General features: G+C 45.7%; 1 protein-coding gene across 1 annotated transcript in view; it reads left to right on the forward strand.

Annotated features, from left to right (window-relative positions):
- Positions 1–2943: 2943 nt before the first annotated feature.
- The window catches only part of SUCLG2 (succinate-CoA ligase GDP-forming subunit beta), a 244502-nt gene continuing 221080 nt past the window's right edge, over positions 2944–26365 (forward strand). The window contains exon 1 of the mRNA XM_059663021.1: positions 2944–3109. Within this exon, the coding sequence (XP_059519004.1) occupies positions 3032–3109 (78 nt within the window). The 5' untranslated portion in view covers positions 2944–3031. The remainder of the gene's footprint in view (positions 3110–26365) is intronic.

The raw sequence follows: 26365 nt of genomic DNA on the forward strand, positions 1-26365 counted from the left end.
AGAATTTCTCCCGAGCCGACTGTGATTTTATAAGAAGAGATGCTTTTACTTATGGATTCCTTTTTTCTGGGCACCTTATAATTTAAATAAGCTCCTGAAAAATGCCTTTAAAATTAATCATGTTCATGCATATTGAAGAGGGAAAAATAACATTTGCACAATGGCACTTCTTTCTGGGCCAATAGAACAACTGAAGCATTGGTTAAAAACGGCCGTCACAAACAGAGCAGAGACATCGCCTGTGTACATAATGAAAGCCAACGTTTCTTTGCCTATAAATTCAAGAAATTTGTTATCCACTCAAAAATAATGGAACAAAATCCATAAATGCCCTTTATTTCATCATCCTAATAGTGACTTTCATTTCTGACATGCAGCAGCATGAACTCAAATACATTATTCATGACAATTAGGGTTGTTTCTTTAAGAATTCTACTCAGTTCTGCAGGTTATAATGAGTTTGTATTTGTCAAATGGTTTTTATGCTTAAAAGAAAAGGTAATGACAAACAACCATTGGAATTGCTGGGTGCGCTACCCTGGTGCTGGGTTTCATGACATGCCTCTTTGGCAACTCAGGGTCCTTGGAGAAATCCATGTGGATGTGAAAACCAGCACATTATTTCACTGTTAGCAGCACTGCTGGGATGAAAGAGAAGGTGTGTGGGCCTACTCTTTGTTTATTTTCCTTCTTGAGATGATTAGCTTAGGAAACAGAGTAGGCAGTGTGTTCTAAATGCAAAGTTTGTTCATGGAGTTTTAGAACTCAACAACGTAGGCAGGTTTATGAGAAGTGCTATATTGTTAACTCCCAGTTCACATAAGATGCTGTTACACCTGGCCTTCATTTTACTAATGGGGAAACTGAGGCTCACAGATGTAGATATTAATAAAATAAATAAACAAAGAAGAAATTTTTTAGTTGCGTCAAGAAGGCATGGTGGATAACAGCCACTGGTATCTCAAGAACTTGAAAACACATCTCTTTGGCAAAATAGGTTCTAGTATAATCCCCTTTCCACAGAGAAACAAACTAAGGCTGTGAAGTAACCTAAAGTTTTAACTTCAGACCATCCTTTGAGGTTACTTTAGGTCTTTGAGTTTGCAAGACCGCCACGCAGGCCTTCCCTGAGCTTGTCAGGTTAGCATGTGGCCCCTTCGTCCACCCAGTCTCTGTTCAAGCAGTCTACATTGCAATTTTGACAAAGAAAAAGCATAGAATAGCTGTTTATTTGCCCTTAGTCAACGTTTCCACATGTCACAGCTGACTTAGACCCCTCGTAGAAAATGGGTTTTGCACCAGTGTGTCTAGGTTCTCTGGAAGCAGCATTTAGACACACCTGCATTTACAATTTGTTAGCTTTTAGGAATCCAGTGGAGGAAAGCAGAGTAATCTGTCTCTTGAGTTACCAAGAAACTTGAGCGTTTGTCTCTCTATGGCTTAGTTTGCATTTTTTAGTTCTCAAACTAAAAAGAAAACAAACAAATAAAACCTTTGTGGATGAAAAGGGGCCACATGCTAACCTGACTAACTCAGGGAAGGCTTGCGCAGCGGCCTTGCAAACTCAAGGGACCTAAAGTCACCACAAAGGCTGGTCTGAAATGAAAACCTTTTAGTTAAAAAGCAGTTTATAGTGGGTAGTCATGTCTTAGGCCAGTATCTTTCCTGACAAAGATCAACTATTCTCTTTAGTGAGCCTATTGTCTTTTTGCATCTAAGATAACATACCTGCAGAATATCAGGCTAACTTGCAACTTCCCTTTTTTCTGGACCCCCTCAGGGCACAACTAATGGCACCAGGGCAAATTCCCTCATTGTTACCATGTTAATCATTGATTGTTAACTATCCTGTATCCATCGTCTGTGTAAAACAAGTATGTGTCTATCATTTTAGTTTTTATCCATTCCAGAGGTTTCCCTGCTTTGCTTTCTCCCGCCTCCTTAATCCATCACCATTGGAGTTCATGTAAACCACGTATGTCTCCTCCTTTGATTGCAAAGTCTAAAACAAGGTAAAAAAAAAAAAAAAACCCGCCATTCTCTGGAGCGCTATCTCAATCCCTTGAGATTCTGCTTCCTGGCAATTGTCAACAGTTTGGCTCAAATAAACTCACAAAAACTCCTTACAGGTTTGAATACACACACACACACACACACACACACACACACACACACACACACACACATATATATATATATATATATATATATATATATATATATATATACACTTGTACCTACTGGAAAGGTTGCTATGTTGACTAAACTAGTTCATATTTGTAAAATGCTCGGCAGGCACTGAACACATTTGCCACAATAATTTTTATTACACATCAGTGTTCAGAGTTGGTAAACTCCAAATGTCTGCTGTTGAGATGGTGAGGACAGGGTTCGAATCCTTCAATAGTTTAGCATTAATCACCCATAAGGATGAAGAAAAAGCTCCCTAGTATGTAGAGGGTTTCCAACAGCCTCACCAGATCTACTTGCTCCCCTGATCCCTTCAGGTCTCAGCTCAAAAGTCACCACCAGGCAGGGCTCAGCGACCCGGGAGGAGAGCAGAGGTCACTGGGAGACTGTGCCAGCGTGGGCAGGTCCTCGGAGCCCTCACTGCCAGGAGCAGCAGTCCCTTGTCCATCCTCCGGGGACAACTGAAGCCCCAGGGTCGCAGGGCTGCGGGGCATCTGCATTTGCTCAGACCCGCATCCCGGGGGCACAGCGCGTGGGCCGCCCGCCTCTGAAGCGGCTCCGGGGCCTTGGGGCCAGGCCTGAGGGACCGGCCTCCGCTGGCGCCCGGGGCTCACCCACCCGAGCGGTCCTGGCACCCCGCGCGGGGCACGTGGCAGGGGCGGGGCCTCGTGGGGGCGGGGTCTTGTGGGCGGGGCCTTGCCGAGGGGGCGGGACAAAGGGGCCGGCGGACCCGCCTCCGGGCCTTGCAGCCTCCCTGCCTCCTCCCCAGGCCGCCTCCCGGCCTCCCCGCCTCCCCGCCTCCGGCCCCGCTCCCCGCTCCCCGCTCCCCGTTCCTGCTAAGATGGCGTCCCCGGCGGCCGCGCGGGCGCTTCTGCGAGACCTAGCGCTCCGGCCCCGGCTCCTGGCGGCCAGGTCGCAGGTGAGCGGGGCGCTGGCGGGCGCCGCTGCCGGTCCCCTCCTCCTGCCCCGGGGGCACGGCGCTTCGTCCGGGGCGCACGGGGGACCCGCACCTCCGCGCGGCGCGGGCCGGGGCCGGGCGGGATGGCAGCCCGGGGTCCCAGCCTGGGAGCCGCGCGGCTGTCACCCGGCGCGGGTGGCCCCGAGCTCCGGCGGAGGCGCTGGCCCATGCCGAGCGCTCCCCGCAAGTTTAGGAAAAGTTCTCCCACGGTTTGGAGCCCGAGGTTTGACCCGCTTTCCCGTTCAGCGGCCGAAGCGCCCCCACCCCGAGCGCGCGAGGGCCACGTGGGAACCCGCCTGCCAACCCACCAGCCGCTCTCGGGCTGCCCGCTGTGCAGACTCGGGGCGCCGAGCTGGCGAGAAACTCAGTGAAAATCAGTTCCGTCTCTAACACACATCGGAGCGCTGGCCCCGTCCGCCTTTTCCTGTTCACAGGGAGTGAGAGCCCCAGGGGGCCTGGGGTGCTCAATAGGGGCGGCTGGAACTGGGCGTCCATGGCGTTTACTTCTGCAGACTCGGGGGTCAGAAGGCCTGGGGGGTCAGGAAGCCCTGGCGGGGGGGGTCAGAAGGCTCTGGGAGGTCAGAAGGCCTGGGGGGTCAGAAGGCTTGGGGGATCAGAAGGCCTGGGGGGTCAGAAGGCGGGGGGGGGGTCAGAAGGCCCTGGGGGGTCAGAAGACCCTGGGGGTCAGAAGGCAGGGGAGGGTGTGTGTGTGTCTGTGTGTGTGTCTGTGTGTGTGTGTGCGCATGTGTGTGTGTGTGTGTGTAGTTGGTGCCAGGCTTGGAGAAGTCAATCCACCACTGCAGCTCCCTCTCTGATCTCTTCCCTCCTTTGCAGAAAGGACTGTGGGCTCAGCCACAGCGGAGCCACTTGCTTGTCCATTTTCCCACTTTAATGATGAGAAGCAAATTGGCACCCGTGCAGCTTTAACCAGGATATGCATAGTATAGTTTTTCAGGAAATTTAAAGATAGCGACTAAAGATTTTTTGAGTTACTTTAACCTTTGTCTAATTATGACATCCGCGAAGTTTTTTTTGTTTTGTTTGTTTTCTCCTTCCATTTCCTGACTTCTCATTTCTCTCTTTTTGTTAATGTAAATAAAAAGGTGATAATCCTTAGTACTGTGATATCCTTCCTAGGCACCTGACAGTGTGGTGGGATAGCGGAAGGAACAGTGGTTTTGTCTAATTAAAATCACTAGTAACTGGGAATATGGAGTGAGGAGAATGCCTGCAGGTGATCAAGTCCCAGTCATTATTTAGGTGTGACAGAAAACAAGAACTGTGCGTGTAGACCTGAATTGATAAGAAACTGGGGCCTAGGGCATGAAAACGCAAGCAAAGGGAGTAATGGCACAGAGAAACACAAGTGTTTAGCTGACGTGTAGGGCTTCTTGCTTGCCTGCCCAAGAAATGGGAGCCTGAACACAGCGCTTGAGAACCTGGTGGGGGAGAGCTAGAAGACTAGGTACACAGATCTCCAGCCTCTTAGTTCCATCTGTAACCTTGACGTACACACTTGTAGATGACGTGTTATTGTGTACACAGAAGGCTTAGCAGATGAGAGAACAGAACACTCTTGATTTTGTGGACCTCGATTTAACGGACTTCGGATTTAACAGACAGAATTTCCGGTCTGTATGTGGAATGTGAAAATTAACACCCTGTTACTTTTAAAATGCTTTTAACCAAGATTTGCTTATAATTAAATTAACAGGTTTTTTTTGTTATTAATTCACTGTTTAACGTTTTAGCAAATAGGCCATATGTTGGGAAAAACACTAGTAATTTCACCTTCATAAATAAATATTACATATCTACAACTATAGCGTACATATTTAAATCCAAGAGTCCGTGGTCACGTGCTGTAATTGGTTCTGTTGTTGGTTGGTGTGACTTGGTGAATGTATGCATTTACTAGACCTATTCAGTATATATTTAAAATTACAGTAGAAAACTTCTGTGAAACTTAACTTTTCATACATACTTAATTTTAATTACACAAATGTGTCTACATAAGTAAAAGGTAAACTAAGTACTTTGTCAATTTTTAACATATACATTCAGAAAAACCTACTTTATTATATAATGGACTTTGGCTTTAACGGACACTCCCTTGCCTGAATTAGTTCGTTATGTTGAGATTTTATTGTTATTTTTAAAGTCAGAACTGTCCGAGAAAATGGGCATTATTTGAGCATCTAGTCCAACCAGCTCATTTCACAGGCAGGAAAATTGAGGCCTAAAGAATTTTAATGACTGTTCAAGTTTATAAAGAGAGTGTGACACAGCTGATCACAGAATAAAAGGCTTACTTTTAAGTTTCCCTTGCATCAGGCTGTTGCCTTGTGAGTGTATATTTTCATGAAAATGCATTAGCCAGCATGCATGGTAGTCTGGATACCATAGTAACTATATTACACCCATCTCACTAGCACTGCTACACAGTTTTATTTTCTTTATAAACATCATGGGATTGCCCCCCCCTTCCCCCCAAAAAAAGAAAGTAGGTGAGTATTGCTCGTGACTTGTAAGGAACTCTTCACATTCTTGGATACTTCTTCTTTTTTCTTTAAATCTTCACCTGAGGACATGGTGGGGGGGAGGGTGGGGGAAGAGAAAGAAAGAGAGAGAGAGAAAAACATCGATGGCTGCCTTCCATACACTCCCTGACTGGGGATCAAACCCAGGTATGTGCCGTGGCCGGGAATTGAACCAGCAATCTGTCAGTGCATGGGACTACACCTAACCAACTTGGCTAATGTACAATTGAACATCGCTCACTTTTCCCACAAAACTTAAGAATCCTCACCAGGTATCTCAGAAATCTGTTACCACTCTTGGCTCAGACCCATTTTGTACCAGGCCTTGTGAAAACTGTTGGGTGTACAGAGATAAAAGAACTAGTGTTGGCTTTGAGAAGTAACTTTGACCCATAGCACGACACTTCATCTAGCCCCTCCCCATAGTTAAATTTAACTTTTGACACATTTTCCTAATGCTAATGCCATTGAAAGTTTATTTCCTTTCTTGGCTTTACTGTTTTGATTTTTGATTGATGTTATATCCTTTAGTCATTTCTTATTTTACATGCATTTTTGTATTTGGCCTATAGGTAGAACAGGACTGTTCTAGGGGCTGACATTTGGGAGTGGTGACCAAGCCAGGCAGAGCCCTTGGCCACATACTTTATTTTAATGGGAGTGGGGAGGGGCTAGGTCATACATACAGAAACCGCAATGATGGCTTCAGCCAATCACAAATGCTATGAAGAAAACAAAATGGTCATGGGATCGAGAATGAATAGCTTCGCCAGTAGGGTGGTATAGATTAAATGATTAAGGAAACCAATTTGACGAGGTAGTTTTTTAGTTTTGGTTTAATTTTTTATTGCAAGATAACACACATACTAAATATTTATAATAATAAAAGCATAATATGCTAATTAGGCCAGACATCCTTCTGGACGACCTTCTGGAAGAAGCTGGGGTTGCGAGGGCCGAGGTGGCCTTTGAGGAGGGCGGGGGCCGAGGAAGAGGAGGCCGAGGTGGGTGGCAGGGGCCGAGCCCTTTGCACAAATCTCGTGCCCCGGGCCTCCAGTATGTTGTAAATGAACAGCTCATTGAGTTCACAGACTGAACATGCCCAGGTAACCAAATCCAAATCCAGATCCAGAAAAGAATCATCTAGCAGTAACCCAAAGAATCACCTGTGTTCCTTCCTTTCGCTACCTTCCCCCTAAAAAGGGTGACTACTCCCCTAACTTATATCAACCACACACTGATTTTGTTCCTTTTTTACTTCATGTAAATGAAATTATATAACATGCACTCACATAGCTCAACATTATGTTTATGAGATCCTGGCGCTGACTTTTTGACATTTGAGCAGAGACTGAGTATTGAAAGTAGCCAGCCAGGTGAAACTCTGGGGAAGAGTGTATTAGGCAGAGAGGACAGCAATGCAAAGGCCCTGGGGTAGGAATGAGCTCAGCATGTCCAGGCAGTTAGAGGGGAAAATGGCAATGCAGGTAGTGCTCCGAGAGGTCAGCAGGGGTCAGGTCTTGTGGAGACTTGTAGGGTCTGATAAGGTGTTTTAAGAGCTTAGAGTGGCTTAGTGACTTGCCCAGAGCTGTTTGGTTAGTAAACAACAGCTGGGTCTGAATCCCAGTGCTAGATGCCCCTCAGCAGGCATGTTCGTGACTGCTGTGCACTCTATTATGGATCCAGCTAGGCTGGTTTTCAAACCTTTCAGGGCAAAGTTTAGATCTACATGGTTAGGCTTCTTCTCACAGACCCAAAATCTGGCAGATAGACCCTGAATAGTCCAAATAGCCAGAACAGGGCGCTGTGGTACATGGCAGTGAGTACAGCAGGCACAGCCATGGCATGAGATGCACCCGCTCCGTCGCACCCGGCTTAGCGGACATCTTGGTGAGGGCGCTGTTTTTAAATGGTTAATCGTGGTTCTAAGTGTTGTCTTGTTGCCTCTGGTACATTTCCCCTACTATAGCTGGGTGAAGCCCTCAGAGCTGTTCTGTCAGAGGACCAGAGAGAGGCATTGTGGGAAACTCCTTACGCCAGGTCCCACCTTATGCTTCTCTGCGGAGCCCAGAGCTCTGTCCGGAACTGGGAGAGGTGTATGTACTTGAAGGAAACGTGTAAACTTCAGAACGGGTGGCTGCAGCTTCTCCGTCTGCTCTTCCCGGAAGTGGGCGGTGGAGGGTGATGTGTGTCGGCCTTCAGAAGGGAAGGACTAAAGGTCATGTGCAAGTTCTTATCAGCCAAACGAGGCTGTGGAGGCTGCACTGAAGTTGTGACTTCACCTGTACCTGCCTTCTTGCCTAGAAAAAGGAAGATGTGACTTTTCTTTTTTTTTAGAAATGAAGTACAGCTATGATTTCTGCTGTTAGAAAAGGAAACCCGTCTCAGATGATTTACCAGTGGTTCTCAACCTTCTGGCCCTTTAAATACAGTTCCTTATGTTGTGACCCAACCAGAAAATTATTTTCGTTGCTACTTCATAACTGTAATGTTGCTACTGTTATGAATCGTAATGTAAATATCTGATATGCAGGATGGTCTTAGGCGACCCCTGTGAAAGGGTCATTCGACCGCCAAAGGGGTCTCGACCCACAGGTTGAGAACCGCTGATTTAGACGCTCAGCTATTAACCTGTGTGGGGAAGGCCTGGAAGGCATAGCTCCCGGGTCAGATTGGTTTTGTTTCCTGTAAATGAAACATTTTTCTGTTATGGTGGGTGGTGGCGCTCACAGGCCCACAGGAGGGAGAACTTCGCTGCCCTTGTACCCTGGCCCAGTTCTGCCGGCACAGTGCCCAGAAAGCCACTGAAATACCTTGTATTTTGGGGAGGGAAAGAAATTACGTAAGTAACCTCAGATCATTCGTCCTTCAACTCTCTTTACTACTCAATCTGGAATTGGCAGTTGATACATTGCTTTTATTTGATGGAAATGTTTTGTCTGAAGAACTTAAGAGATATGTACATGTTTGAGCAGATGATGAAATCGATACATTAATGAAATTTTGGGAAATAGTACCTGGAGCTAGTTTGGTGAAGAAGGTGGAGGCGGGAGGCATTCCAGACAGAGTGGACTGCGTGCACAGGCGGAGGAGAGAACAGGGGAGCTAGAGGGGCCATTGCACACGGTTTGCTCTAGACCAGTAGTTCTCAACCTTCCTAAGGCCGCGACCCTTTAATACAGTTCCTCATGTTGTGGTGACCCCCAACCATCAAATTGTTATCGTTGCTACTTCATAACTGTAATTTTGCTACTGTTATGAATTGTCATGTAAATATCTGATATGCAGGATGTATTTTCATTGTTACAAATGGAACATAATTAAAGCGTAGTGATTAATCACAAAAACAATATGTAATTATATATGTGTTTTCCGATGATCTTAGGCGACCCCTGTAAACGAGTCGTTCGACCCCCAAAGGGGTTGCGACCCACAGGTTGAGAACCGCTGCTCTAGAGCATGCAGGTGAGTAACAGAAGGTGAGGGACCATCCAGGTAACTTAGGCGAGGTAGGAAGCGGCCGTGGAAAGTCTAGTTGTGAAAGGGCTTTCATAATAATCACAGGAGTATTCATTTCCTCTGGGACAGACTGTAGTTCTGTATGTTGTTTCTTAACCCTAACAGCATCACTGCAGGAGAGATTGTACCACCTTCATGTGGCATGTAAGGGAACAGAGGCATAAGGGCTCACATGGCAACTGGCTTAAAATCACAGTGCGGCCGGTCACCCGCCTTGGCCGATAAGCCACTTCTGCTGGAAAAGCATTCGCTAGGTTGCCCAAGGGTCCTGTTGGGCTGACAGGCGGTTACACAATGCTTACCTTTTCCCTTCCCTTCGCCCCCGAGTGCTGGGTTTGTGCTGACTCAGGTGTTGTGTTATCACCACTGAGCCGCTGTCCTCCGCAGGCCCCTGCTCGCCTCCCCCCTTTCCCTGGCTTTGGGGTCTGGGAAACAGTGACAGAGGAGAAAAGCGAATGAGTTCTGTGTTCAGAGAAAACCAAGTTCAAATTCTGGTCTGCCAGGTTCTTGCTCTGAAAATTATTGAACTGGATAAAACCTCAATTAGTTTTTCTCTGAAAGGGAATAATTCTCACAGATGGTCACAAAGATTAAGATGATGTGTATGACATTTGGCATTATGGTTAGATGGTGGGCTCAGCGATTATTTCTCGCAGTGGATTTGAAGCTAAGTTTGCATTTTTAAAGGTTTATTAAACTAGAATAATTTTCATTTCCCAAATTGTTAAACAGTTATTTTTGCTGCCATATGAGGGTCAGGCACTGGCTTGGTGCTTCTGTTTTATTTCATTTGATCTGGCAACAACCATGTGAAACGGGGATGATTATTCTCAGTTTACATCCGGGGAACCTGAGGCGCAGAGAGTCCAAGTCCTGGGGCTGAGAGGGGATTGGCGACAAACCCGTCACCGGCGGAGCTGCCCCTGATGCCCTCCCTGGGGGACACTTTCCACAGATGGCGCAAAGGTCCGATGGGGCTCAGGGTGGCAGTGGGGAGGGCCACGTGGGGAGGCAGCTCAGTTGCACCATCCTTGCTGTTGCTCATTCCAGAAACGTTTGCACATCCTGGTGTTGATTTAGTAGCCACGACTCTTCATGTGCATCAAAGATTTGAGGCGGTGGGGGGTGGAGGGGCGGGGAGGGGGGACATGTGAAGAACAAACTAATCACAACATGTCCCAAAGGGCACCTGGTACCTGCCCTTCACTGCGGGCCCAGTACAAAGACGGCCTTCAGGGTTTCAGGAACGCGGGAGAAACTGTGAACTTGCGTTGATTTGCAGGGTAGGCTTGGGGCGACGGTAATGGAGGGTGGTGGTTCTCAGTGGCCTGAGTTCAGACCTTGGTCACTGTGCTGAGTATGTGGCCAGCTGTGGCTCTTTCCTAGAAATTACTCCAAATGAATAGCACTTAGGATTAGTCATGAGTAGAAGATTTCTCACGTTCACCTTTAAAATTTATTGTTACTTTAGAAATTGGAAAGATTTGGTGTAAAGTTGAATTGATATTGGAGACACGGCAAAGCACAAGAATAGGTCTGTGCAAGCTTCTCCACGTGCTTGTCCCAGTTCCATTCCTGGGCTGTCTTGCCCCATGACTGTGACTCCAGGGCACTGGGGAACCTCGGGGCTGCCCCATGGGGTTTGAGGTGGGGAGCAGCGAGACGGGCGGCTGGAGACATGAGCAGGGGCAAAATTCTGCGGAGGCCTGTGAATCTGGAAGTGGATTAGTGTTTGTTCTGAGGGCAGTGGGGAGCCGTTGAAGGGTTTAGATGTTGGCATGTGGAGGGCAGTTTTGTGCGTTAGGGTACCTTTCTGCTTGCTGCTCATTGGGGTGGCGGAATGACAGAATGGAGATCCTTGGGGGACTCCCAGCGACTCAGTGCCATTAGTGACTGTGCCAGGAGAACAGGCTGTAAGCAGGACTGCGGCCAGATTGCCTGCGCTCAGATCCTGCCTTCGACCCTGATTACCTTTGTGTCCTTCAACACTTAACAGTTTATTACAGGACTCACTTTCTTCTTTGTTTTTTGATTCATTTGTTGTTTTATTTTTTATTGAATTTATTGGGGTGACATTGGTTAATAAAATGGGTTTCAGATGTACATTTCTATAGCACGCCATCTAAGACTCCCTTTTTTTAAACATCACTTTTATTTCTATTTTGTGTATGTTTTTTTAAATATATATATTTTATTTATTTTTACAGAGAGGAAGGGAGAGGGAGAGAGAGTTAGAAACATCGATGAGAGAGAAACATTGATCAGCTGCCTCCCGCACACTTCCCATTGGGGATGTGCCCGCAACTAAGGTACATGCCGTTGACTGGAATCGAACCTGGGACCCTTCAGTCCACAGGCCGATGCTCTTTCCACTGAGCCAAACCAGTCAGGGCCTCCCTTTCTTCTTTCTCACATTTCAGCGTCTCTGAAAACGAAAAGTGTCTGTACACTTGTGTCATAGATCGGTTGACAGTTTTGTCCCTCCAGTGGCACATAAAATGGGAGAAGATGGGGCTTGAACTAAAATTAGGGTGACTACATATTTTATTGCCACATTGGAATACTTTTGAGTGTGAGCTTGAGCACTGTGAATAATTTCACCGGGACAACAGGTGCAACAAGACTGTCCCTGAAAACAGGCTTATAGTCGCTGAACTAAAATGCGCTCGGTGGTGGCGATGGGATAGGAGAAAGACCGGCGCTGTTAAGGCGATGCCTTGGACAAGACCCCTGATTTCCCTGCTGGGTCCCCATTGCTGCCCTCTGCCCTCTGCCATAGAGCAGAAAGGTGATGAAGGCCGTGCACTGTCCCTGAGCGAGAGGGTGTGAGACCTTGGACTTGCCTCCAGGGCAGGAAAAGTTTTACTGAAAGCAACGCATATTAGAACTCAAGACCAGTCTTCCTTGATGCTGGCTTCCCTGCTTTTCTGTTCCATTCACTGGCCGCTTACTCATGGTAACATCTTTGTGACTTCTGCCTGCCTATGACTTGTCCATCCGATGCCCACTCCAGCCCCTGCCCCGCACACATCATCCAGCTTCTGTCTCAGGAAGTTACAGTTCCAGTAACAAGAAAATCTCCCTGGTCTGGCATCCTTTTGCACCCAGGTTAGGGTTGCTGGTCGGCTGAAAGTTGGGCTGGTTTTGCATGAGGTACCCACCTCTGCCCCCGCTGGTGGCTGGGGTGGGAGGCCTTGGGGACCAGCAGCACGGTGACCGCGAGGAGCAGGGCTCTGAGTGCAGGGCTGGGGGGCGGCCGGTCCATTTAGAGCACCGTGTGTTTCTGTGCTCCACAACCTGCTGCTAAGCTGCCTTCTCTTCAAGGTCATATGTTCATGTTACTTTGCTTCCGTTTGTACATTCCCACATTTCTGAAGATTCTCTTGCTATTCCCTGTTTTGGTTGGCGCTGGACTAATGGACCAGAGCTTAAGGTGATGACAGATGGCCTTTTAGACCATTGTCTTTGGATCACAATGAAAAGTAATTAATTATTGGGAATTAATTAATTCTCAGGAGAGAGTTACTAAGTGGGGAAATGGGGTGTCATGGGAAGTCATCTCACCCATACAAATAGCCAAGTGAGTGTTCCCCAGACAGATGTGGACAACAGACTCCCCACAGGCCAGGGCACTTCCTCCGCTTTGCTGGGAACCGTATTCGGGGCTTCGTGCTCCTCCATTCTGTGCTTCCCAGCGAGGATTTGTTTGGGCCACTTGGCACCATGCAGTCAGGAGCTGCCTGTGCAGGGCTGCTGGCTCCTCCATGAGTCCCGGGACAACAGGGCCGGCAGGTCCATGTCACTCACACCATGAGGGGGAGGACTTAGTATTGAGTCCGTAAAGCTGAAGCCCATGGGGAGTAGAGGGAGCATTGTTAACTATTCCAGGATGATGGGCATGACGGGGACTGGAACCACACTGTCTGGGCTCAGAGCTGGCTCCCCGCACTTAATAGATTTGTGATTTTGTGAGATTACTTCTGTGCTTTGTTGGGGGACATCCTCTTTTCTTTTTCATATTTCAGCATCTTGTCATAGGCTGATGGGCAGGCTTTCCCAGTGGCACGTTAGAGAGCTGGCAGCGCACGCTGCGTGTGTCATGATGCTTTCTGTTCTGTTTGGTTCCGGTTTATGGTGAGGCTTGTGAGTGTATAAAATCGGTCTTCTAACTGTGCCGTTTGTGGACCAAAAGGGGTCCTGTAACGAAACATGAGTTCCCGACTGGGCAGGTCACGGTGGGCAGTCACTCCCAGGCCTGTAGCTTCTGTAGTGGGTGGTTTTAAGCCAGTTGTTCTGTGCATCTAGGTTAACATGCCTTTAAAATGCCAGAAGTGATACCCCCAAGGCGTCACCACCCTCAGGAGAGCACGTAGTCTTACTGCCCTGTAGTCCACCCCACCCCACCTGCTTTCTCCCTCCTTCATGTAAACATTCCCAGTCCCCTCGTTAATTCCAGATGCACACAGTAAACTGCAGACTGACTCTCCAGAGCAGTTGACCTCTTGCTTCCCAGCAAGTTGTCAGTTTGGCCTAAATAAACTTAAAAAATTCTTTACGTTTCACTCCTTTTAGGAATGAAAGGTCATAGTCTGACAACGCTGTATGTTGCGGACTAATTTCATGTTGTCTAGACAACTGATAGAAACCCCCCTTTAGCAGTTTGCAAAGCTAAACCATCAAGTTAAATGAATGGCATTTCTGGTTGCAGAAGCACCTGGACTTTTGATGGAGTTAGTGCCCCGCCCACCTTTGTGCGCTTGCATGTCTGGGATGCGCCTGCCTGTCAGGTGGTGCGGCCCTTTGTGCCCTCCACCGGGTCAGCCAGTTAGGGCTGATGACAGGAAACCAGGGGAACGGGAGGCCTCTGAACCAGGGGTGGGAGGCCCTGGGAGGCGTTGGTTGCAGTTGTGTGGGGTAGACTGTGGCAGTCTCAGGCCAAGGATGCCACTGAGCAGTACTTCACTTGACCTTAGCCAAAAGGCCGAGAAGCGAATGCGAAAAATGAACACATAAACTTGGCTTAAAAATTTTGTTTTTCACAGGTTTGCATGTTTCTTACATCAACAATGTTTTTTATAGAATATAACAATGTGGGGGAAATTTGTAGAGTTAAACTTTCCATTTGATGGTCCAAGTGCGTATGGCATTTCATTTCTCCTAATAAGTAGCAGTGTATCAGTAATGTTATGTTGCTAGTAATCCATGAGTTACAGTACTCCTTTCTTAATGATATTGTCTTCTGTGCTACAGGATGGATCAGTTCCCACAAAAAAATTCAGTCTTTTTTAATAGGTCAGAAGAGATTTCCTTTCCTGTGACTGAAGTTTTAAATAACATTGTTGTAATTTAAGTAAAATTATGAATGCAGAGGAGTGTTTTTGTGATTGAATTTTGGGGTGGTGGGAAGTAGGAAAGGAACTGCTTTTTTTATTCAAAGTTTGGATGAGCAAATGTCCCTTAAGTCTCCAAAACCTTGTTTTTGCCTCTCAAACTTCTAAAGTTACTAAAAATAAGAATGCATATATTTTTCACATAAAATTTTTGTTATAGTCACCCAGGCATGCCTTTATTGATTTTAGAAAGAAAGGAAGAGAGAGGAGAGGGAGTGGGAAACATCCATGTGAGAGATCAGCTGCCTCCTGCACATGTCCCGACCAGGGATCGAACCCACAACCTAGGTATGTGCCCTGACTTGGAATCGAACCCGTGACTTTTCAGTGTACCGGCAGATGCTTCAACCAATTGAGCTACCCAGCCAGGGCATATTATTTACTTTTTTATTGTGGTAAAATATACATATAAAATTTATGATTTAACCATTTTTAAGTTTCCCTTTTTTGGCATTAAGTACTGTCAACGTAAAAACACTGAAACCTGTAAGAACTTTTGTGAGTTTGTTTGAGCTAAACTGTGGACAATTGCCAGGAAGCAGGATCTCAATGGATTGGGTTAATGCTCCAGAGATTGGCGGTTTTCACCTATTTTTATACATAGCAACCGAAGGAGGGATGTAGGTGGGTTATACAAAATCCATTGGTGATAGATTAGAGAGGCGGGAGGAAGCAAAACGGGGAAACCTCTGGGATTGGATAAAAGTAAAATGATAGACACATACTGGTGGGTGCAGGATAGTTCACAGTCAACAATGAGCATAATAACAGTGACAATGAAGGGAGTTGCCCAGGCACATTAGGTTGTGCCCCAAGGGGTCCGGAAAAAGGAAGTTACAAGTTACCCAGACATTTCAAGGATATGCTATCACAGATGCAAAAAGATAGGCTCAGTTAAGGGAAAGGTAGACCTTGTCAGTGAAGATACCGGCCTAGGACGCAACTACCCACCACAACTGCTTTTAGTTAAAGTTTAATTTCAGACCATCCTTTGTGGTGACTTTAGGTCTCTGAGTTTGCAAGACCGCCACGCAGGCCTCCCCTGAGCTTGTCAGGGTGGCATGTGGCCCCTTTTTCCCACAGAACATTTACATTGTGGTACTGACATCACCACCATCTCCAGAACTTCTCCATCTTCCTTAACTGAAGCTTCATACCCATTAGGCACTGGGGGGGGCAGAAGACACTTTCCTCCACCCTCAAGGTTCTTCTGGCTGTTGCAATAGTCAAATAGACATGAGACTGACTAGCAAGAGAAAATAAAATTTTTTTATGGGGATCTCGCATACATGAGAGTCAGAGACCACACATGCCTGTGTGGTTCAGAGACAGAAAGGGACCATGGGTGTATAAGACAGCCTGAGCTGGGGCTGAGGCGAGGGGCCGTGGGGGCTCTAAGGGTCACTGCAGGGTGATGAGAGCAGATGTTGATAAATGGAAGTTTGCCCTGCCCTATGGATAGGTCAGAAGACTATCCCTGATCATCTCTTGGGGGCAAGACTTGTAATTTAAATTCTTCTAGGAAGTTTCTCTTGAACCTAAAGCTAAAGTTGCCTTTAGCTCAAAACTACATACCACAGAGGCACCTCTTGGGGTGACTCATTCTGAACCCCCACAACAACTCCCCCTTTCCCCCTCTCCCAGCCCTGGAAACTGCCATTCTGCTCTCTGTCTGGGAATTTGACTACTCTAGAATCAGACCACGTTTGAGCTCTGTGACTGGCTTATTTCACTTAGCATAATGTCCTTAAGTTTCATCCATGTTGGAACGTGTCAGAATTCCCTTCCTCCTTAAAGCTGTGTGACACTGCTATGTCTGCATGGCACACTTTATTCATCTATACCAGCGGTTCTCAACCTGTGGGTCGTGACCTCTTTGGTGGTCGAACGACCCTTTCACAGGGGTCGCCTGAGACCATCCTGCATATCAGATATTTGCAGTACGATTCATAACCGTAGCAACATTACAGTTATGAAGTAGCAACGAAAATAATTTTATGGTTGGGTCACAACATGAGGAGCTGTATTTAAAGGGCCAGAAGGTTGAGAACCACTGATTGGGTTGCTCCTACCATCTGGCTCTGGTGACTGACGCTGCTGTAAGCATGGGTGTGCAATGACTATATAGTGTGTGTTAATGACCACCTGAGAAGAAACGGCGTCTGCTGTATCGTTTGGGCTCCACTTTTCGTTTCCCGTGTCTGTTAAGAAATACCTTTACTGTTAGATTTTCATGTTCGTTTATCTTTCCCGTGGATACTAGTACTTGTTAAATACACAGCAGGTGCACTGTCAGGCAGAAGGTCGTGGTGGGTAGGAGCTTGGGCATGGGAGGCAGCTGCTGCCTTTGAGGAGCGCCTGGTCCGGTCTGGAGCCGGACGAGAGATGGGCAGCTCAGCAGGAGCTCGGTGTGAGGGCTCCCGGGCTCTCGGGAGAAGAGCTGTGCAGTTTCTCTTGGACTCACCTGCACAGTGGCTGCGCATGGTGTCTGTTTGGATACCCTGACATTGGGTACACGTAGAAGTAGACACTTGATGTGTATCAAGCCCGTTCAGTGGGCCAGGCCCGCGGCTGTGTCCTTAAGTCCTCATTGCCACCCTAGGAGGTAGACACTCCTATTGTCCTCATTGCACCGATTTTAAAGGGGGGCAAACCTTGGCTGAGAGACTTCAAACAACTTCCATGGAGATAAAGCTCACATTGGTCTATTCAGTTGTGCTTTTGTGGGTTGAATTGTGTCCCCTCCAAAATGTATGTTGAAGGCCTGACCCCCAGCACCTTAGAATGGGACCTGATTTGGAGGTGGCCTTTACAGAGGTGCTCTCGTTAAGGTGAGGGCCTTGGGGCGGGCCTCGTCCTGATACAAAGGGCAGCTTTAGGCTCCGAAATGCAGGCAGAGAGAACAGCATCTGAGCAGGAAGGCAGAGCGGGGCCAGAGATTGCGCCGCCTCCTGAAGCAGAGAGGCGCACAGGCTCTCCCTCAGCCTCCAAAGGCGCCACCGAGCACACCGGGCCTCGGGCTCCAGCTGCAGACTGAGAGGCCGTGCATTTCCTTCCCGGTGCCGACACAGGCACCTCCCAGAGTCTGCGGTTCTGGGTCCAGACCACTGCAGCCAAGCGGATGTCACAACAAAGTGAGTCACACGAAGCTTTTGGTTTCTTTCTCACTGCACATAAAACTTATATATGCACTGTTCTGTAGCCTGTTAAGGGCAATATCATTATGTTTAAAAAAGAATATACTAGTCCATATCTCTATTAAAAATGCTTTTTTGCTAAAAAATGCTCATCATCATCAGAGCCTTCAGGGAGGCGGAATCTTTTTGCCGGGTGAGGGTCTTGCCTTGAGTTTGTGGGAAACCCCGTGCAGCGCTAAGATGCCGGCAGATGACGCGGCCGCCCCAGGACATGAGCACCTTGGCCTTGGCGGTGCCCTGTGCTAGCGCCAGGCTCATCTTGAGCTTCTCCCCCGGGCGCTTGGAACCTGAGCTTAGCCTCGAGGTGCACGTCTCCTTTTGTGGCTGCTCGGAAGGCTAGCTCATGGGCCATGACCACGGTCCATCCTGCTTTATGCTTCATGTACTTATTTGAATCAGAACACTGTGTCCGACCACCTCATTCTCCAGTGCTGGGTTGAGGAAGCGCTGGCCATTTCTGAAAGTGGAGTCAATTTAAAGGAAGAAGAGTTGCAGTTGAGACACATATTCCAAGGATGTGGCACATGCTTTGATACCATTTCCCAGATAGGTGTTCTAGGAGTATTTTGAACAGTACTAAGAAATGGAAATACATACAGAGCCTTGCTTGTTCAAATGTAAGTTCTGGTACTTTTCATTTTACCTAAAAAACAACAACAAAAACCTCATTATTATTTTTTTTAATCTCACCCAGTTCTTAACCATTCTTTTTATTCAGAAAGCTCATTCAAGGTTAAACAAAAGAACGGCATTTTAAATTTCGTGTTTCACGCCTTTTAAAAAACAGTTATATAACTTAATCCATCTGATTTTGTAATCAGAGCATAATACCAAGCGCTGTTTTCTTCAGGAGTATAAAGTTGAAATTTAAGAATAATCAGCATGCAATCAAAAGCTGATTATAAATGAACAATAATGAACATACAAGTGAAATCAATTCTGAGGGTTATAATGAAAGAAAAAAGAAGTAATAGCAGCAGTTGAAAGGACTAATAAAAGTGCATAGTGGATGGAAATCAGCAGCAGTGATCTTCTGTGGAATTATGGGAGACCAACTAAAAGTGAAAACCTATGTCCTTGTGTAGATTTACTGCCCTGGTGAAGGCTTCTGGGAAAAGTGGCAGTGGGTGTCAGGAATGAGTCCTCTCTGGGTTAGGTGCTGGCAGATGTCACAGAGATGAGAGAGGTTCGGTTGGGCCTGTTTTTGGCCACTGACATTAGGATTTTCGGTGTTCTCATTTAACTGGCTGTGTGTGTGAGGATTAGGTTGAGGTTTATTTTTTTTTGCCTAGGGATAGTCATTTGCTCCAGCACCATTTGTTGGGAAAGCTATCCTTCCTGCATTGAATTAATTTTGTTTTGATAACTTTTAATTTTAGTTCTGATGGAATCTGGAATTTTGGAACTGTTAGGCGTCTTTGACAAGCAAATTACATGACAATGCACCCGAGTCACAGAGACGTTCCCTGTGGGAGCCCAGTGCTGCTGCCTTGGTCACAGCTGGACTTGGACCTTTGTCCCTGACTCCCCTTCCAGGGCACTTACAGCTTCAGAGTCCTGTGACATCAGTGTATTTGGGTCTTTGGATATATTTCGTTCTTGATGTAAACTCAGGAGTTGTTTGTCTCTGCATGGCATCCCTGGTTTTTAAGCTTTTCTGAATTAAGAACCGTTGAGCTTCTGGAATGAGAGATGGAACATTTGGCTTACTATTCCCATGGACCCTGGGCCAGTAACCCTACTGAGCTTGTCTATCCATCTGCATTAAAAGGATATTGCTCTCAAAACTTAGTATCTCGGTGAAATCAGTGTATGCATTTTCTCTTTCTTCCTGCAGTTTTGAAGTATAAGGGAACACAGGAACCTGGAAAATGTTTCCATCAGTCATAGCCTCGTAGCGTTTATGCTAGTATCATGTTGATCAGATAAAATTGCTGAACTGGCTTCAGGTGATTGATAACTGGTTGGTTTATCTCAGCGTCCTTTCTGTGCTTTCTTGGGGAAATAATTGGTAAAAGCTTTTCCTTGACTCTTTAAAGAATCCCAATATAGATTGTAATTCTTTTTTATCAGTTGTTTATAGGATCTTAGGACTGTAAGCAACTTTGGAAATGATTTAGTCTCAACACACAAGCCAGGGCCATTTTGGGGGGTAGGCGGTAATAAATTCTCCATACCTATAGAGAATTTTTGTGAGTTTATTTGAGCCAAACTGACAATAATTGCCAGGAGGCAAAAACTCAATGGATTGAGAAAATGCTCTGGATCAGCAGCCACCAATTGGTGGTCCACGGACCACTGGTAGTCCGTTAGGTCTGAAAGGTTGGTGACCACTGCTCTGTAGAATGGCAGTTTTGCAGTTTATTTTATGCATTATAAGCAAAGGAGCAGAAGTAAGGAGGTTATATGAACTCCATTGGTGGTAGATTAAGGGGGTGGAAGAAAGCAAAGTGGGGAGTTGTCTGGGATTGGGTAAAAAGTGAAACAGAGAAACACATGCTTCTTTTACATGGGGGGGGGTGGGTACAAGAGAGATCATAATTGAATTCCCAGCACACGGAGATGGTGTTAGGGAAGAGGTAATAGTGAGGGCTCGGTGGTCTCGCACTTGGGTGAGCCCTGCGGGTCCTGGTCCGGGGGAGAAATTAGCTGACATTCCAAGTTCTGTTATCTCAGATGCAGAAAGACAACAGCAGCTCAGTTAAGGAAAGAGTGACCTTGGTCAGGGAGGCTACAGGCCTGGGACATGACTACCGGCCATGCCTCGCTTTTAGTTCGGAAGTTTTATGTTCAGACCCTCCTATGTGGTTATTTTTGGTCTCTGAGTTTGTGAGCCCGCCATGCAGGCCTTCCCTGAGCTGTCAGGTCTAGTGTGTGGCTCCTTTTTCATCCACATGGGGAATGAAAACCTTTTTTATGGTCACAGGGAACAGAAATCTGTGTGTGTGTGTGTGTGTGTGTGTGTGTGTGTGTTACCTTTGTGTATGGCTGTTATATGGAATCAAACTGGTGTATTAAAGACTTTTTTCTCATTCAGCTTTAGTAGCAAATATTGCAACTAAAACTGTGAAGCAGTATATATAGTTTGGTGGTTAAAAACCCAAGCCCAGGCCTGGGGGATGGAGAAAATAGGGAGAGGTTAGGAAAAAGGCACAAACTTTCAGTTTCTCTCTTTTTTTTAATCTTCACCTGAGAATGTTTTTTCCATTGATTTTTAAAAAGAGTGACAGAGAGAAATATCGATGTGAGAGAAACAAATCGATTGGTTGCCTCCTACAGGGCCTGGGCTGGGGGAGGAGTCTACAACCGAGGTACGTGCTCTTGACCGGAATTGAACCCAGGACCTTGGGTTTGCAGGCAGATGCTCTATCTACTGAGCCAGACCAGTTAAGGTCAAACTTTCAGTTTTAAGATGAATAAGTTCTGAGGATCTGTTTATAACATGTGAGTATAGTTGATAATACTGTGTTTTGTAATTGAACTTTTCTAAGAGAGAACTTAAGTGTTCTCATCAACAAAAGGGGGAACATGTGAGTAGATGGAGATGGAAGTGTTAATTAACTTGAGCGGGGAACCCTTTCACAGTGTGTATGTATGCCAAATCATCGCAAACACTGAAATATCTTACAATTTTGTCATTTAGACATCTGAAGCTGGGGAAAAAATAGTAACTAAATTAATAGAAAGGCAAACAAAATAAAACAGAAACAAAATACAGGCTCTTAAGGTAGACTTCTGAGTTCTGATCCTGGCCCTTGGTCAGGGAACTTAAATAAGCTCCCAGAATTTAATTTTCCTCATGTGTCAGCTGTGCTGGGCATATAGCAAGTCTCAATAAATGATGGGAATGGTATCAGTAGTATTAGCAACCCAGGCATGTGCCCTGAGCTGGGAATCCAACCAGCCACCTCCTGGTGCATGGGGCGACACTCAGCCACTGAGCCACACCTGCGGGCTGGACAGTCTCATGACATATTGTACATGTGGGCATCCTGGAGGGTTGGGTGGTATGGTGTGCTTCCTTAAAATAGCAAGCTAAATAACATGGCAAATGCCACACAGCTTGGCAGTTTGGAAAGGCAGTTCATTCTGATGACGCTCTCTGGGCCTCATTCTCTTTTCTCCTCCTGCCTGTGGCCCCTGGTGTCTGTGACACTCAGCAGCGAGGGCCCTGAGACCCTGGGCTTGCATGTCCTTGTGCTGCAGATGCCTCATCTAATAACTCTCCTGTTGTCTTCGCAACTTAGCCCAAGAGGCAGGAGTGATGTTTTGCATTTTCCCAGTGTCATCTCTCCCTGCAGTGGCTGAGTCTCTGTCATCTTTGAATCTCCAGCATCTGGCTCCTGGAGGGTCCGTGGACTGCATATGTCCAATCACTGGTGAATAGAGCTTACAATTAATTGAAGGCAAGGAGTTTTCTGCTTTTGATGAATAATTAGTAGCTTTCAATTATCCAGGAGAAAGTTTGGTTATCTGGATGGCATTATCGGAACTTGAAAAGTTGAGAGAATAATTTTCTTTCTCATTTAATAAAAAAAATGCCTGTGAGCCCTGGTCGGTGCTCAGTGGTTAGAGCTTTGGCTCACTGACCAAAGGGTTATGGGTTCAATTCCCGGTCAAAGGCATATACCTTTGTTGCAGGTTCAGTCCCTGGCCCCATTGGTGTGTGTGCCTGAGACCATTGATCAATGTGTCTCTCTTAAGTCAATGTTGCTCTTTCTCCCCTACTCCTACCTCCCTTCCACTCTGTCTAAAAATCCATGGAAAAAGTATCTTCAGACAACGATTAAAAAAAAGTACATAATAAAAATGCCCATGAATAACTGATAAAAATTTAATTGCGAGAATAATTGGATATTGCTTTCAACCATTTCCCCCCACGTGTGAAAATCCAATTTCTTAGCCCTTTTACCTGAGGATCTTTTTAATCAGCATGATGTGGAATAGATTGTAGAGAAGAAAGGAAGAGTTGGTGGTTTAATATCTGTTCTTAATCTTCAGGGATGGGGAGGTGGTTGGCACTTCCTTTTCTATATTACTTATAGTTATTAGCATGCTTTTCAGTGCCTTAGACTTCATTGTACTAAATGGCAATGTTGCTAATAAGCCTAGGCAGAGTTGGGAAAGCTTCTGTTACTGACGTAAGGTCAGCTGCACAGACGATAGAATGTTTGAACACTCTTTTCTGGTGGTGGTTCTAATCCTAGCTTTGTGTTTAGTTTCTAGACTTCACCGGGTGGCCATAGATATTTGGTGGTCATTTATTTTGTGGTATGAAATGAAGGAATGAAAGACTCAATAAGATAAGAAACTATTTGAGGGAGCTAGCAAAGCCAAAAATCTGGTCTTTTCTAAAATATTCATTTGGGTATGGAAGCTGTTTCAGAGAAAGCCTTTTGATTAAAAAAATCCTTACTTTGTCATTATCTGGATATTTTATGCTTCTTTGTCCAGCAAGTCCGGCTTTCCTATCTCTAGTCTGTTCACGGAGTTTTCTCAAAATAGGATGTTGTCTGGCTTGACAGGTGGAATTTAGCTTTATACTGAAACTTCAGTCTGCCTGTAATTTGAGAATATTTATACACACACACACACACACATATGTTTGTATATATATATATATACATATATATATATATATATACACACACACATATGTATATATGTGTATATATATATTTTTTAATCCTCACCTGAGGATATTTTTCCATTGATTTTTAGAGAGAGTGGGAGAGCGAGGGGAAGACAGAGAGAAATATCGATGTGAGAGAAACACATCGATTGGTTGCCTCCTGCAGGAGCCTTGACTGCAGGGCCCAGGCTGGGGAGGAGCCTGTAACCAAGGTATGTGCCCTTGACCGGAATCGAACCTGGGACCCTTTGGTCCACAGCCAATGCTCTATTCACTGAACCAAACCAGCTAGGGCAGAATTTGAGAATATTTTTAAAAACTTTTTTGATAATTAAATAATATTTCAAAGCTATTGAGTTGCTGACATAAAATGACATAGTCTTGGAGAAAACCTATGGGTATCAGATATATAAGCTATCTTGTTTGAAGGGTAATGTAATGTATTTCCTAATTTTATTTCTGAATAAGAAAATTTACCTTGCACTTACTGTAAAAAACTTGGAAACCATAGAAACATATCACAAGACCATAATGATGCTCTGTGCTCTAGAGAAAGCCATGTGGACAGTAATGAGGACCTTTCATTATTTTACACATGTGTGCAGTATGTTTGTGTGCATCTTTCAGACAAAATTAGGATCATACTAATTAGATAATTTGTTAGTTCCCGCCCATCTGGCATCAAATGAGTACTAACCTATGCATTAAAATTTTTGCAAATATTTCTGATGCCGAAGAATATGGATGAAAAGGAAGTTGCACTCACATAGATGTCCTCATTATTTTGTCACTTGCTTGTTAGTAGGCATTTGTGTTATTTTTGACGTTCCACTATTTTTAAAAAAATATATTTTTTTTATTGCTTTCAGAGAGGAAAGGAGAGGGAGAAATAGATAGAAACATTATGATGAGAGAGAGTCATCAATTGGCTGTCTTTTGCACGCCTCCCCCCACTGGGGATTGAGCCTGCAACTGCAGCATGTGCCCTTACCAGGAATCGAAGCATGACCTCCTGGTTCATAGGTTGACACTCAACATCTGAGCCACACTGTGGCAGGGCCGTTCCACTCTTTCAATGTTACGTTGAATATTCTTGAACATACGTTTCTGTTTACTAAATCAACCAAATTCTTAAGACATTTGTTCAGATTGACCTCCAGAAAGGATATACAAATTTATACTCCTATCTAATCTAATAAAAGAGAAAAATGCAAATTGACCAACCTCCGCCATGCCACAAGCCACGCCCACCAGCCAATCAGAGCGACTATATGCAAATTAACCCAACCAAGATTGCGGCCGCAGCCACGGAGCTGGAGCAAGCAGGAGGCTTGGTTGCCCCGGCGATGGGGGAAGCCAAGCTTCCCGCCTGCCCTGGCTGGATGAGGCCTCCGCTCAAGGCAACAAAGTTTCAATTATAGAAGATAAATAAATCCCAGATACCTGCTTCCAGCCAGCCTCCACTGGGAGCTTGAGTGGCTGGGGGCCGTGGCCAGCCTGCAAACAGCCATCAGCCCCTCACCCAGGCTGGCCACACCCTCATGGGGTGAGGGTCTCTGCTGGGGGCTTTGGCCAGCCTGCAAACAGCCATCAGCCACTCACCCAGGCTGGCCAGGCACCCCAGCGGGGACCCCCACCCTGAAGGGGGTGTGGCCAGTCTGAAAACGCCCCTCAGCCCCTCACCCAGGCTGGCCAGGCACCCCAGCGGTACCCCCACCCTGATCCAGGACACCCTTCAGGGCAAACCAGCCAGCCCCCACCCATGCACCAGGCCTCTATCCTGCACTTAAAAGTCTACTCACCAAGTATTCATTGATATTCAATGTTTATGTAATTGACACTTTAATGCAAGTCCCATAAAGCATACAGAAAAACTCAATGAAAATAATGAAAATGATACTCTAATCAGTATTATGAACTAGCAAACTGTGATGAGCCCACTGACATCAAGTGTACAGATATGAGATTGCTCGCATGATGTTTCTTATTTCTCAGCTTCCAGCTGCTCAAAAGACATGAGCTATTGAAAATGATCCTTGTAAATGCAAATAAATGTCATGTAAGTCAAACTAGGTTTATTAAAAGAAATTCCTCATTAAGTGGAATTCTTGTAACCTGATGGATATATGGCAGGGTCTTACTGTATTATAAGTAATTGGGATTGAAGAGGGGGGCTGAAGGTTATTTCATGATATGTTGTTCAGTTAAGCATTTTAATTGAGTTTCACCAATGGAGGGTTTGGAGCAATGATGCCATGTGAGTAGATTTCAGTTTTCAAACAATCACTGTGGGTGTTGGATGGACTGACCGTGGCCGCGAAAATGGAGGTAATGAAGCGAGGGAGGCTGTTGGGAGAGTCAAGTGGAAAAGGTCCAAGTGGATGCTGAGACCACCTCATCAGGATCACCCAGGACACTCGCTAAAATGCAGATTACTGGGCCTACTCGGATGTAGTCTGTGGTTAAAACCCAGGACTCTGCATTCTAACAGGAATCTTTCACATGAATGTTTGAGAACCGCTGAACTAGTGATCTTTAAGGGTCCATTTTAGCTCTGGCATAAGAAAACACCCACTAAAGTCTGTTTCATGAATTTTTGAATAAAGAAAAACTTTAATATGTTTTTATGATAACTCATTTTAAGAGTGTTTTTTTTTTTTTTTTTTAAAAAAATGGGGACCAGTAGGTACCAGGCATTGTCCTAATTGCTTTTGATAATTTTTCTTTAAAGTTTTGCTAAACCTTTCACAACTGGGCAAGCTCAGCATTAATGATCCAGTTTCTAGGAACTGAAATCCACACACTCAGGTCATTTTTAGCTAGAATGATTTTTGGCTACAAGTAAAAATCCTGGCCTCAAATTGCCTAAGCAAGAAAGGACTCATTATTCCATATGCCAGGTACTCCAGAGGTAGGACATGCCGAGGTGGGCGAGGTTC

This window comes from Myotis daubentonii, chromosome 14 (assembly GCF_963259705.1).
Source record: "Myotis daubentonii chromosome 14, mMyoDau2.1, whole genome shotgun sequence".
In the NCBI taxonomy this organism is placed as follows: domain Eukaryota; kingdom Metazoa; phylum Chordata; class Mammalia; order Chiroptera; family Vespertilionidae; genus Myotis; species Myotis daubentonii.